Here is a 14,824-nt window from a genome sequence, read left to right on the forward strand (position 1 = left end):
TGGTGTTAGTCTCCAAGGGGGCAGAGGAGCTGAGGATTTTGATAGTCTTTCTTACTGTGGTTTTTAAAATCAGGACAACTGATGAAAAAAGACAGTAAGTTGTAGCCCAAGAAGTTAAGGCTTTGCGGCAATAATTGCTGTGTGTAATTATCTGGCCAATTTTGGAGTAGATAATCCTTTAATGATTTTCTGGGCTGGAAATATTGATGCTGTTTTTACAGAGTGGGAGCAAGCTTAAACTTGAGGCTTCGACTTGCAAGGGCCCTAAGTACGCATTGCCCCCTTGTGGCTGAGCCTGGCATTACTAGTCTTGAGGCGGGGCTTGCCGGTATCACTGGCTTGTTTTCATTTTTTAGGAGTAATGGAAAATTCAGACTTGTTCCTCGGTGTTATTCCAAAGCTCTCCTGTAGCCTTCTGCAAAGAAGGCAGAAAAGGGTTAAAGAGCCTGGTTGTTTCACCTGGTTGGTAGCTTGGCCTCAGCAGCATTCTTCCAGGGCTCTTAATTGCCTTATAGCTTAAACACTTCTTAGATTATAAATGGGAAATTTGATTGTCCCTTCCAGTGCTTTGATCAGGGGATCCTTACACCACATCACAGTCCAGGACTAGAGAATACATTTGATATCTTTTTTTGTCTTGCCCCACTATGAGTCTTTCCCTTTCACTTAGCTGAACTGATGCTCTTAGCTTTAAGGTTTATCTTGTGAAATTTCAAATAACTTCAGTGGAAGTAGTTAACACTATCATAATTAAAAAATCTTTAATCAGTTTCAGTGTTACTGCATTTGTGTATTAAGCAGGTATTGAAAGGCTACACTCAGTATCTTGGGGATATTTTCCAACTTTAATGATTCTAAGAGGTCAGTCAAAGCAGATATTTTCTAAAATTATTTTATTTTGACTCCACAGAGTGAACGATTGCAGTCTGACCTAATAGTGTGTATAGTCATTGGTGTCCTCTATTTTGCAATTCACGTCAGTACAGTATTTACAGTTTTACAGGTAAGACATTACCTCGTGTCTTCAATTTGCCTTCTGCATGCAAATACTGTGGTGTGATATAAAGTGTATTCTGGTAGCTCACTGAGTCTTCTGGCTAATTTTAGATGGTATTTAAACATACAGAGTGATAAGTGCCTGACTGACTGAAGGTCTTCACTTTTAGGTGCTCAAAAGATCATCTTCCTTAGCTCTTTCCTAGTTTTGCCCTATGTTTTAGATTTTCACTATAACCTCTGACACAAAACATCCCCTTTTGAGTCATCAATCTCAAATAGTGTCAGAATTGTTTTGAAATAAGGAAAAATGAAACTCTAAAAAAATGTTTAAAATGTTTAGTGCTTAAAGTTTGAGGGGCTGAACCTTGCCTCAGCAGTTCCATGCTGGCATGGCTCTTTGTAGACTATAGTATAGGGCAGTAAGCCTTTACTGGAATGATTACTTACAGGATTTCAAAGGTCATTTGAGTTTCAAGTTTTTGACTTGTCAGTGTAGCTAGTGCTTTGGATACTTTTAATGTGTGTATGTAGCTCTTGATGAAAATGGCATGGGACTAGATCCTGTGCTTCAGTTTAAGTAAAGCATTTCCCTCAAGAGCTGCAGTTACTGAGTTTCTTATTTTGGTATTCCTATTATGGAACCATTGACTAGCTTATGAATAGCCTTATGTAAGGCAAATGAAAATTTCTGACCTGTATTTTAGAATACAGGCTGCTTCAAGTAAGAAACTAATTTTAAAAAGCATATGCATTTAGGTAATTCCATGTCTTTATGTTGTAGTGCATTACTTAAGCAAGTGTACCTGTGTTTTCTGAGGAAAATATCCCTTCTTTTATTGTGTAGCTGGATTTCAGCACTGCACCTGAATGTTGCTTTCCCCCATGTTTGAGAGACTTGGCTGTATGCTCTTCACCAGTTGTATATTTCAATAGGTTTGGGGTTCATGGAATTCACAAAGAGCTTATGACAAGTTAATGCAATCACAATTTTGCAATTATCTAGACTTACGTAGAAATTTAGAGAAAATTTTAATGTGTAGAAAGCATTATTGTGAAATCCAACCATCATCTCTTGTTAATTGTACAGTATTTTTTTACTTCTGTGGAAGGGATTGGTCTAGTGGGAGGCTTCTTACCTTCTCAAGTGAATGTGAAACTAATGATTTGCTTATACCTCCTTTTATCTAGCAGATGGAAATGTAAATTAGGTTCAGCCTTTAGAGAATAATACCTTTATAAAATGAAATGCATATGGGTCAGAAGCAATGGACTGTGAAAGAATATTGGTGTACTGTTTTTACTTGAAAGTACCTTTCAGCTTAGTGAAAATTTGTTAGATACGAAGGGGTTTTTTTTCTCACGGGGTTTCTTGTTTTATCTTAAAATTGGTAGTACAGTTTCTCATGAAGAGATACATTAGTATTGCAGGAGCACCTGCCCATATGCTAGAAAATACACTAGCAAAACAATATTTTATTTTGTTTATAAAACACAAATCTTAATTTCTTCAATTCTTCTTTTTAGCCTATTTTAAGTTATGTTCTCTATGCATTGGTGGGTACGGTGGGCTTTGTGACCCATTATGTTCTGCCTCAGCTCCGAAAGCAGCTTCCTTGGCATTGCTTTTCTCACCCGCTGCTGAAAACCAAGGAATACCATCAGTTTGAAGTCCGGAGTAAGTATTGTCTGTAACACTTCCTTGAACTTGCTGTCGCTGCTGACCAGTTTGTGTTACCTACTGATACACTTAATTTCTTTACTCTTCTCACCACTGGAATTTTATTACGTCTGATCTATAAATGTATTTGTTTCTCAGTTCGTCATGCTTTGATTCTGTGGCATTTTAACTGATGATGATAATATGAGTGTTAACATTATCTCAGAGCAGTTCCATTAAAACATAGTCCTCAAAATCTTGAGTGGCAAAGTTTGTGCTTGTGATTGCCTCAATGATTTTTCATAAAGATCAAGTGTGTTTCACTATGCATTTCCTCAACATAGCAAATTTTCAGAGGTTTTAGAGGATTAGCTGTGGTGAATGCTGGTGGAGACTTGATCCTGGCACTGATTTGGTTTTTAATAGTATTGTTGACATGTTTAACAACAGAAAATAGCATGAGTGGTCAACTGATAGATGAAGACACCAAGGAACTAGTCTTATAACTTGATCTGCTTAGATAAGTGCTTGCAGCTTGTGCTAAAGCCTGTGTTTTCATGGAATCTTTCCCCAGAGATGCAGAAGAGATGAAGTTACACTGTTTATCACTTTTCCAGAATGTTTTGGTAGATTTTGGGGACTTGACTGTTGGAATGTTTTTGTTGTTAACAGTGGACTTAAGAAGCTCCTGTCTAAAGTGGAAACAACTGAAACCTTTTTGTTTTTTCTTTTGAAATAGTTGTCAAAACAAGAGAGCATTCTGCTGCTTTCAGGAGCAATTATCAGAATTGATTTGCAAACTTTATACCTTTGTAGCAGCAATTCAGTGTGGTCTTTTTGTTTGATGTCTAACTTGTGGGATTTTTTTTTCCCAGTGACTGCATGTAAAGATGGATAAAATGAATAGCAATTGTAGTATGATGTCAGACTTTATCTAGAAAAGTGCAACTGTATGCCTGAAGTCTTTAATCTGTAAAACTAGAAAAGCTACAGTGGTGTCCTTTATGTATGCATCAATGTTTACCACAACTTCTGACATTAAATCTCCTAGCCTATATTGTAGAACAGATTTTTTTATCTTAATTTGCAATAATTTGAAACACACCTTACAATTCTTGGAGAGGTTTAAAAGAAGTTGCTCGAGTGACAGACATTTGTGTTGGTGGGCTCTTCTGTATTGTAGAGTTGTAAACCAGGAGTCCTGCAGATTGAATAGGGTTGAAAAACATCCTTTTGTGTGAGATAAAAGGCATAATTTCAAACAGCTTCACCGATAGTGATGTTGAAATTATTGAAGAGGTGGAACCCAGTTTGTTTCCTTCTGCGTACAGTAAGCAAGTAGCTTCTGTTGTTGTGTGAGCAGTGCAAAAACTCTACTGGCACTACTGACAGGAACTTCTCTTTATTTTGCTTAAATAAAACTACCAAAGTCCATTGTATGAAACCAGTTATTCCAAGCTGATTGGATGAAGAGTCTTTATTTTGTAACCAGACGTTTTTGATTTCACAGTGCCATCTGACTTCTTCTTTTTAATATATCTTTACAGATGCTGCGCATGTTATGTGGTTTGAGAAACTTCACATTTGGCTCCTTTTTGTAGAGAAGAATGTTATCTATCCTCTGATAGTCCTCAATGAGCTTAGTAGCAGCGCTAAGAATATTGCTAGTCCAAAGAAACTGGATACTGAGTAAGTAGAAAAGGCTATGAAGTAATCTTGAGTATGTCTGCTGTGGTGGGAAATTAAATAGTGACTTCTGGCGTCAAGACAAAACACCTCAATGGTATTGTCTTAAGAGTAAGGCAAGGAATAAACAAAGCTTTTCTTTATTTGAAAGCCTGTATAAAGCTAACTGATAGGAGTATTACACTGTTAAACAGGACACTCCTGCAAAGATAAATAATTCAGCTCTTAGCATACACTGTGAAGATGACATGTTGTGGAATTACCTAGTGGTGCAATAAGTTTGCTTGTTGAACTATGGAGTCTATAATATGATTATCCAGATGGCAATGTCAAGATAGTGTTGATATGTTCTGGTAGTTTATCAGATGTAAATTGCAGACTTGTTCTCTGAGTTGGTGTGCCAGTGTGCTGCCCCTCTGCCCCTTTCTTCTCTCATCAAGGAATTCCCCAGGCTTCCTAGCCCCTAAGTATAATCCATATCCAGATGGAATTGCACACTGCTTCTTCAATTGAGTCTTCGTTATAATCCCTTGAGCAGTGTATCTGACTGTCTCAGCAAATGATAGCTCAATAATAAGCCCTGCATTTTTTGCCTCCAAGAAACAGTAACCAGATGTCTTTTTTTGGATTTGAAATTCTATTCATTTAGAACAAAAGACTATAAATATTGAAATTAAACAGAAAATATTTTGGGAGGCAAGTTGTTAGATTAATTTTGTAGGGTGGTGTGTGGCTTTTTTGGCTTTCTTAATTTTAATCCTTGCATCTAGTAAGTTCTTGCTTTGGGCTCATTATCATAGTCACTATGAGACCTTTGGGGGAATGTTGCCATTATGTTACTGTAACTTCTTTTTTTAATAACCGTTTGATATGTCAGTTGCTATGTCTGAGAAAAATTGCTGTTCCCTCAATAGAAATTAGAGCAGTATGGCTGTGCAGGAAATGATAATCCAGTGTTCATTAACATCCTCTTGATGATTAATCTATCATTTTTGCATTTTAGTATTCATAACCTAAATTAAAGACCAGGTTTTTCTTCAGACCACAAGGATATTTCATCTCCTAATTTTTTTTTTTAGTGGCATGCTTAGAAATAATCTTGAATATTGATTGACTTGAGAGTACTGATGAAAAGATTTAGATAGTAACCTTTTTTAAAAAAAGTCAGAAGTTGTCTTTAAAAAAAACAAAACAACAAATCATTAACAACCCCTTGCCCCCAATTCCAAAAGCAAACCCAAATCAAAGTTTGAAAAGATTGGTATTGCATGACAGCACAGCTTAAGTGGTCTTTAAACCCCTTTCAGGTAACAGGTAATAACTGTTTTGTGTGACTTCCTTACACAGGTTGGGTGCTTTAATGATCACAATAGCTGGCTTGAAGTTACTGCGTTCATCATTCAGTAGCCCAACGTGCCAGTATGTCACTGTTATTTTCACAGTGCTCTTCTTTACTTTTGATTACAAAAGTTTTACTGAGACCATGCTGCTAGATCTCTTCTTCATGTCCATACTCTTCAGCAAGGTAACTTTTAACTCTATTTTTAGGTGTTTCAGTTCATCCAAAGGGGAAAACAGATGGATAGTCCTATCTGATAGGTAATCTTGAAGATTCTCAGTCTTTTGTACTGTAACAGATATCCTGTAAGGCAGCTAATACTTCTCTTTCCCAAAACATTTATGTTTGCTTGAGAAACCACATGCAACTTTCTAAACATCTCATGAGTTTGTACGTAGAACAATCAAGTGCATCTCATGTTACTTGCTTTTATAATGACATCTTTTTTTGAAGTCTCAAAGCTTCTGGTAGATCAATTAGAACTTCAGGATAATCAGTAAATTCCTCAGGATGCAAGGCATGTTGATTGTTAGTGAAAACACTGAATTGTTTTTCTCTTTTTTTTCCCCTGTAGCTTTGGGAACTCTTTTATAAATTGAGATTTGTATATACCTACATTGCTCCCTGGCAGATCACATGGGGATCTGCCTTCCATGCTTTTGCCCAGCCCTTTGCTGTGCCACGTATCCTTTGAAAATGCAAACCTTCTGAAGCCATGTATTTATTACTTCTGAGTACTGCATTATAATGGATTCTGTGTTATGGGGTAAAACTCCTGAAGGAACAGGTTTGTCTAGTGAGTATTTACAAAGAAGCTGTGCACACTTTCTGCCTTGTTGCAATGCTGTGAATTATATGGTAATGGCAGGAATAGCATCCTGATGTAAGAAAAACATGGACCAGAAATAATTCTGAAAATCACATTATTTTTCTTTTGATAGTCATTCCCTTTTACAGGAGCCACTCATGGTTTTAGTCCTTGAGTTTTCATTTTACACTTCTGTAGGCTGGTTTGAATGGAGTGTTGAGTTAGTATTTTCAGCTGAATTTTTGGAATGACTGTCATGTCTAGTGCCAGATTTCCATCTATTTCTGTTTTTAAAAACAAAAAATAATCCCCTTATAGCTGGAAATACTACAGACATCTTTGCTGCATAGAAATTCATAAAGGTCTTGTTTTGCTCTTCATTGGTGTTGCTGTCTGTATTGATCACAATCACAGAAGCTAAAAAACAGTAGTTGTTGCTTTGCTTTCCTTAATTCTCTTATCCTACAGATTCTGCCATGTTGTTTGTCCAAGCAGTTGTGTCAGCTTTCTTCTCTACTCCACTGAATCCTTTTCTGGGAAGTGCAATATTCATCACTTCATATGCCAGGCCTGTCAAATTCTGGGAAAGAGACTACAAGTAGGTGTAACAAAAAAGTTTTAAATAATTTGTTTTTAATAGACTAGGTATGTCTGAAATGTTGGTTTGGGGTGTTTGGTTGGGTTTTTTTTAACTTGTGAATTTCTGCTATCGTTTTCCTCCAGAGAAAACTAGTATAAAGCACTGAAAGTTTTCACTCAACTTGTTTCTGAAATATTGTAGCGGCTGTTTCTTACACTAGGATCATTTGCTTCAGCTGCTTAAGCAATTTCTCCATAGCGGTGTGCCATTCTGGTGTTTTAAAACATGGAATTTATGGTGTTGTGAAGTGCAATTTTAATCAGAAAGTGAGTTTATGTATAAAAAGGTTTTGAGGAAAAGTTCATAGGTGTATTTTACCTGTGTTCTTTATCGTTCTGCTCATGGCAGAACTGGCTGACTGAATACAAAAATATTTCAAAGTAAATGGTTTTTTTTAGTTCAAGATGGGATTAGTAGTAAAAGAATCTTCAGGTCAGAATGTTTCTTTTTGTTTCATTTCTCTTAAGCTCCCTTTTGCTGATAGTGTATCAGACTAATAAAATATTACATAAAAAGTGTAGGACAAGTTGAATAGATATTTCTGGTATTTCTTATTTCCCTTTTAACATTAGAACAGTTTAAAATTTCATGTTCCAAATCTTAGATTAAAGCATTGTAGTTGTAATTTCAGATAATGAAAGAACTGTCTAAAAATTAATCTTTCACTAAAGTCTACTGAAATGTTAGCTGGGATGATTTAATTGGTTTTAATTTATTCTCACATCTAAAATTTGATACCTAAGAAAATGTATACACTTTCATCTAAAATGCAAGATTATTCCATCTGCACTATTGGGCAGTAAATAGTAAATAGACAAAAAGTACTTTTGCATATGAGAAGAGCAGAAAATATGCATCTAAAATTATTTTAAAATAACTTTATGCTTTATTTTATTCTTTTCAGCACAAAACGTGTGGATCATTCAAATACTAGACTGGCTTCACAGCTGGATCGGAATCCAGGTAGCTCTCCTAGCTAGATTTTAGTAGCTGGTTTGGAGTTTTTTGGGGCATTTGGGAAGTGGGTTGGTGGGTTTCTTTTTTTTTTTAGGGTGAGCTTTCTTATAGTGGCTTTATTTTCAAATGTAAATGGCTTTTTATTGGATTTTTATAGGATTCATGATCACTTTGCCCTCTGATCTTGTCTAACCATGCCAGCATCTGTCACTCCATCTACTGTTAATTTTTCTTCTGTAATCTTTCTTGCTTTATTCTTCAGGCTCCCATAAGTTTTTTGATTTCACTCTTAGGTTTGTGTTCTTGCTTTACCTTTTTATTTGTAATTGTATCAGGCATTAAGCTGTTTTGCTTTTTATTCTTCAGTAATTAAAAAAGTACCAAGTATTGTTTGAGGGTGTCTCAATGTCATGGTAATGAGTACAACAGACATCACTGAGATATGTCTGTGCTCCATTTGCTTTTGCACTTTATTATCTTGAATAGATTGATGGGAGGTGCATGAGTGGAACTGAAGGAATAATTTGAAAAATGGAGGAGCGACTATGAAAAAATTTGGTTAAAAATACAAATGTTACTTGACATTCATTTGGAGTAGTTGTCCCATAAAAAAGGGCATGTTGGGGGTAGAGTATGACCTTGAAACAGCATTGTGATTAAGAAAAAGATAGGATTCAATGTGAAGTCATCATTTACATTCAAGCTTGATGTTTTTCTGCAACTTCAGATAACCTAAATCCAATCTTCCTGCAGGTTCAGATGACAACAACCTGAATTCTATCTTCTATGAGCATTTAACCCGTTCCCTTCAGCATAGCTTATGTGGAGACTTGTTGCTGGGTCGCTGGGGAAACTACAGTACTGGGGACTGCTTCATCCTAGCCTCTGACTACCTCAATGCACTAGTACACCTTATAGAGATAGGAAACGGCTTGGTCACCTTCCAGCTGAGGGGGCTTGAATTCAGAGGTGAGTGTCTTAGATGTCCTTAGCTGTCTGCACTAGAAAGTAGGCTTCTATTTCAGAAACTGAAGTTGTTTTCAGTTCTATCCTGTTAATAAATTGCTTTGAAAATAGGCTGCAGGGCCTCTTCTTGCTCTTGTCACTTGATGCTAAGTCCCTCTTTCCATTTTAGTGCAACTTGGCTACTTGTTAGTGAAACCTAACTAAAATGGGATCCTAGAGTGATAAATTAAGCTATCTAAATATTTTGTGTTTGTTGGCAGATAGTTCACTTGGTGTTAAAAGAATTTATTGGAAATAGGTTGAATTTTAAAGTCTTCCAAACAGAAAGCAATCATGTAAAGCATTCAACTCTTTCTTCCTTCCTCTGTTTTCTCCTAAGGAACTTACTGTCAGCAACGAGAAGTAGAGGCCATCACTGAAGGTGTAGAGGAAGATGAAGGTTTTTGTTGCTGTGAACCAGGCCACCTTCCTCACATGCTTTCCTTTAATGCAGCCTTTGGGCAGCGTTGGCTGGCTTGGGAAGTGCTTGTAACAAAGTATGTTCTGGAGGGTTACAGCATCACTGACAACAGTGCAGCTTCCATGCTCCAAGTCTTTGATCTCCGGAAAATTCTCACCACTTACTATGTGAAGGTGTGGCTCGGCTCAGTGCAGCCCGTGGGGGGAGGCCGGCTGGGAACTGCTCCATGTCTTGAACCCATAGTGTCTGTCACATGAGGATCATAGGGTGAGGTGATAATTACAGATGAATGAGCACTTTCTGCAAAGGAGGACAGTTTGTTGTACTGATGGTGACTCAGTAGTCCAGCACGTAAGCAGGACAATGACCCTGTACTCCAGATCAGAGAGAGGACACCTCCTAGCTGAAGCTGGAATAGGAACTTTAAAAATGTTACCCAAATACAATACCTGTGTTATAAAAGACAGTTGGTTGGTTAGTTTCTTTAGAGAAAGCCAAGCTGCTTTTGGTCTTCATAAGCTGTCCAAACCCATGTTTAGTTCTTAAAAAAGAAACAAGCCCTCTCTTCCAATTCTAAGATGCCTGTAGCCTCAGATCCTTTCAGGTAATCAGTGTACTAATAGAGATTTTTCATAAGCTACTCTTTGGGAGCTGAAAATTTTCAGGTTAATATATTTCCAAGATACTTACTCACACATACACACAAAGTTGTGTTCCCTAGCACAGCAATCTTAAACTGTTTTGTGTTTTAGATTTTTTTAAAATTTAAATTTCTTTAGAAATTCTGTATCTAAGCCTCTGTGTTAACTAAATAAAATTTCTATGTATTTATTTTCTGCAAAAATTACAGTGAGGATCCTATCCCATCCTTTTTTTTCTTTCCTTATTCCTTCGGTGTAGGCTACAGAAATCCTGACAGTCTTTGAAAAATACTCCTACACACCACCTGTATTGTGTTTTCTATGCAAATCTGTTGTACCTGTGAGCAATATAACTGCTACTGTGTATCAGTTCTGTTAATTTTCACCAAAAAAATTCAAATAAGTTGAAACATTGAGATTGACTGGGTTTTTTTAAATTGCAGTATTGACTCATAGTTTTAACTGCTACTGTTTCAGGGAATCATCTATTATGTCACAACATCCCCCAAGCTGGAGGAATGGTTAGCTAACGAGACAATGCAGGAGGGGCTGCGGCTGTGCACAGACCGCAATTATGTGGATGTAGACCCAACATTTAACCCCAATATTGATGAGGACTATGACCACCGTCTGGCAGGGATCTCACGAGAGAGCTTCTGTATGATATATTTGAACTGGATAGAATATTGCTGCTCTCGAAGAGAAAAGGTAAGGATGGTGTCACTTTTTTTCCTGTTGGTTTGACTAGCAGATGGGTTTAATGCTGATTTTTAAAACAAGTATGTATAATTAAAGTATTTTGATTGAAATTATTTTGATCTTCCAGTTCTGAGATGTGAATTTAATAGATTCCGTAAGTAGTGCACGGTTTAACCATTTCATTAATGAATTTTATTTGCCAGCTCAAATCAAACAGTTGAATCTTAGACATCTACATGCAGAGGGGTATGTCTGCAGAATTGATGTTTCGTACTTAGATATCAGTGTTCACAAATCAACCCTAACTTAAACAAAAAAACTACAAAACAAAAATCCCTAAAACCCAAGATACCCATTTCCAGCTTAAACTCACTTCTCCTTTCTCAGTGATCACATAATACCATTTCCTTGGACCGCTGGAATTGTTGGCTTGTGTAGACAATCATCCTACATTTAACCTTTTCTTCTTTCCACAATCCTTCCACCTTTTAAATAGGCGTATTAGTATGTTTGTATGGAATGAGGAATTGAGGACTGCCTTGACTTTACTGTTTATAAAATAACTGTGTCAAAACAGCTTTGCCTTTGAGAATAAGCGGAAATTGATTGAGGTTAAAGGGACAGGAATATAATTGGAATTTATGTGTTTAATGAGGGATCCAAGACTTAAGGGTTCAGTTTTGCTTTGGAGGTAAAAGATCTGTTAAAGCCTATCTTAACAGGGGTAAGACTTAGTGTCCTGTGGTCAAAGGACAAACAACAGCCAAAGAAAATTATGAAACATGAAATATTTTGTTTATGTATTGAAAATCAGACTTAATCACTTAATTGAATGATGCCGTTTGCTAGGGCATTATATACCCTGGCTATACTACTGGCCTTGAACTGAGGGTAAGTCTTCCCTAACTAATCCCTTGACTAAAACTGTAGTCCAGGGAAGTTGTCAGGTAAATCAGGCTTAAATACTCCTAACTAGTGATAACCCACTGTATTCACAGAAAAATTTTTGTCTAAACCCTATAATTTAGCTAATCAGCAGTTTGCCTGCAAGATACACACCATGAGGAATGCAGCATGCATCTGTTTAGCTTACAGTTTCTTATTTCATATATGTGTGTTCACCTTTACAAGTATTCTTAAATACTTGTAAAACTCTTGCTCAGACTTTGAATCAGAATTGGTTTTTTAAGAGTGACTACTGTGGTAGGCACCTACACTTGAGAACTGCTGTGTTTGGGTCTTTTTACTCCTGGCAGAATCTTCCTTTGCAGTGGCCATTTCTTTTTTCCATTCACCTAACTTATTTTTTCTTTTGTTCTTGCAAGCCACTGGATTCAAGTAAAGACTCACCCCTAGTGACACTGTGTTATGGACTCTGTGTTCTGGGGCGGAGAGCATTGGGAACAGCTTCACATCATATGTCTAGGTAATAAAATGTTGCTGCTGTAAGTTTCCTATCCTCAAAATCCTTCTGAGTTCTTAGATTAGGTTTTAGATGAGTTTCTTTTCATCAAAGAAATAGATAATTAATGCCATCTTGCAATAAACTGGGCAAATGTGCTATGTAACTTCTCTTCATTACAACAGCCAGTGAAATGTAACTAAAGAAGAGCAGATGAGGGAGGACTGGCAGCTAAGCATATTGTTTTATTGAGCTAATTCAAGATGGGAGTTCTGGTATGGGTAAGGACTGGTTATAACCAGTTTAGAACTGAGTTCTAAAAGTAAGCTCCATTTCTTGCACCAACTAGATGTCCTATATGGAAGTTAGGGGAAAAAGAGAAAAGTTCCTTAAAATAAAAAACTGGTGTGTCTTGGTGGATGTTAGATGAGACCATTGTGGTAAATATCACAGTAGGTGGCCCTTTAGCAAGCAGTTGTGTTTCGTACAAATTTTCAGTTCAAATCTGTTGTCATATGGCAACTTTCTTGCAGACTGACAGCCTCAATTTTAGAAAGCAAATGTAAAATACAGCTGTAATATTCAGGAAATAACAAGGTAATGGCTTGAAAAGAAGCATAATTGGATGTGGAAGATATTGGTTAGCTGGATGCTGACTGTAAAACCTGTTCTGCTTCAATTTCAGGACAACTGTTGATTAATTGCTCTAAGTACCAGTCAATTGCCTCTTGAACGTTGTATATATATGGATTTGCAAGATTTATCAGAGCATATATGATTCTTCACTCTTAATGTAGCTTAGTAATTGAAAACAGTGTCTTTTAAGTGTGAAAAGTTAACAACATTTTCATTTTGTAATAAAGCATGGACAGCTGAAGTTGGATACTCTCTTTAATTGGTCTGTTGTGTTATATACCCCGAAAAGTTTTGCCTTTAAAAATCTTCAAAAGAAATCAGGCACTCCTCATGATATTTATTTGCTTTAGTCCATGTAAATAGTCTGTTGCATGTATAGTTTGTCCATTACCTGTTCAGTGCAGGTAGACATCTGCTGTACTAAATTTTTTTACGCACACATCTTTTCCCTGTCTTTGCTTACCTTGGTAGAGAAGAATTGTGTGCCTTTCTGTGCAGCTCAGTAGTTTCTTTTCAGTGATGATAAGTGGATATGTACTTCTGTTAATATTTGGGTTGTTTTCATTTTTTTCCCCCTCAACAGTAACCTGGAATCCTTCTTGTATGGCCTGCATGCCCTATTTAAGGGTGACTTCCGTATATCTTCAATTAGAGATGAATGGATCTTTGCTGACATGGAACTACTGAGGAAAGTAGTGGTCCCTGGAATACGGATGTCACTGAAGCTACATCAAGTGAGAGATTACACAGAAAGATGTGTCCAGTTTTTTATTTCTGTGCATTTTTTCTTTTAAAAATTAGAGGCTGGGAGAGAGGAAAAAGGATGGGAATAAAAGGACTGTGATAGAAATTGACTACTGAAAAGGAGGGACTACTGTGTCTTGTCCTTTGATTTATTACAGCTTTTGTGGAAGGTGGTACAGAGGAAAAGGGAATGCTGTTTATGCTCAGAGCTTGAAAATTACATTAACTGTAGATCAGAGAACATGTCAAGTCCTGTTTCATACTTATCTAGAGATTTCCCTTATGAACAGCTTCTCTGATATTTTCTTTCTTCCTTCCCTACACATGGGTTTAAAAGTTATGCATTCAAAGCTGCATAGTCCTCTCCTCCAGTGGGAGTTGTTTTTCTTGTTTTTTACTTTGAAGTGTTGTAATCACAGGTTTCAGGTGAGAATGAGAAGGTTGCTTTTCCATAAGCTGAAATTAGAGTTTGTCTTTGTAGTGAAGTGTGGGTGAAGAGGAATGATCTCAAATTCTGTCCAGTGCATGTATCAATTCAGCAAGTACAAGAAAACATGTACTTAGTGATAAGCACTCTGTAAGAGGTGGGAAGTGTTGGTACTCAGGAAGAATAGATTGCTTGAAAATCATAAGTAAACCAATCTTAGTTGCAGTTTAAAAATTAATGATACAGGTTTCTTTTTTTGCCTTCATTACAGTCTGGAGTCTCCCAAAACTAGCAGTGATTGAATTAACTTATTCGCATAACACAAACTTTCTGAATCTAGTAGAATGTGTGTGATAGGAGTACCAACAGCAAAGCAGAATAATTACCAAATCATTGTTGAAACCAGCAGAAGTACCACTTGAACAACTCTCTGTGTTCTCAGAGGGCTGCTGTGCAAAATGGGTTTGATTGAAGTCAGAGAATGAAGAGTGAGAGAAAAACAGGTCACACTAACAGCAAAAAAAATACAAGTTCTGAACATTATTCTCTTAATCTGCGAAAGACTATTTAATTCACTTGCAGTGCATCAACATACCCAGGCTTCAGTCAGTGTGGAAATTTAGCTGTTAACCACAATCCTTTTTTACCCAGAAACTACTCTTACTCAATACTGAATTGAACTTGCAGATTTTGTGTTTTCTGTGGTGTTTTGCAGTTTTTATTTGACTGGCAGTAAAGTTGTCTTTATAGTAATGTAAGTTGT

The 14,824-nt window shown here is 36.7% G+C and overlaps 1 protein-coding gene across 10 annotated transcripts in view; it reads left to right on the forward strand.

Annotated features, from left to right (window-relative positions):
* The window catches only part of PCNX1 (pecanex 1), a 93,249-nt gene that overhangs the window by 63,163 nt on the left and 15,262 nt on the right, over positions 1 to 14,824 (forward strand). For all 10 annotated transcript variants that reach the window (XM_064424411.1, XM_064424412.1, XM_064424407.1 and 7 more), the window contains 12 exons: positions 911 to 1,003; positions 2,524 to 2,674; positions 4,204 to 4,345; positions 5,690 to 5,867; positions 6,256 to 6,364; positions 6,958 to 7,087; positions 8,034 to 8,092; positions 8,840 to 9,055; positions 9,432 to 9,685; positions 10,631 to 10,861; positions 12,178 to 12,278; positions 13,474 to 13,624. In XM_064424411.1, coding sequence (XP_064280481.1) covers positions 911 to 1,003; positions 2,524 to 2,674; positions 4,204 to 4,345; positions 5,690 to 5,867; positions 6,256 to 6,364; positions 6,958 to 7,087; positions 8,034 to 8,092; positions 8,840 to 9,055; positions 9,432 to 9,685; positions 10,631 to 10,861; positions 12,178 to 12,278; positions 13,474 to 13,624 — 1,815 coding nt within the window. The remainder of the gene's footprint in view (positions 1 to 910; positions 1,004 to 2,523; positions 2,675 to 4,203; positions 4,346 to 5,689; positions 5,868 to 6,255; positions 6,365 to 6,957; positions 7,088 to 8,033; positions 8,093 to 8,839; positions 9,056 to 9,431; positions 9,686 to 10,630; positions 10,862 to 12,177; positions 12,279 to 13,473; positions 13,625 to 14,824) is intronic.

Source organism: Passer domesticus, chromosome 6 (assembly GCF_036417665.1).
Source record: "Passer domesticus isolate bPasDom1 chromosome 6, bPasDom1.hap1, whole genome shotgun sequence".
Taxonomy (NCBI): domain Eukaryota; kingdom Metazoa; phylum Chordata; class Aves; order Passeriformes; family Passeridae; genus Passer; species Passer domesticus.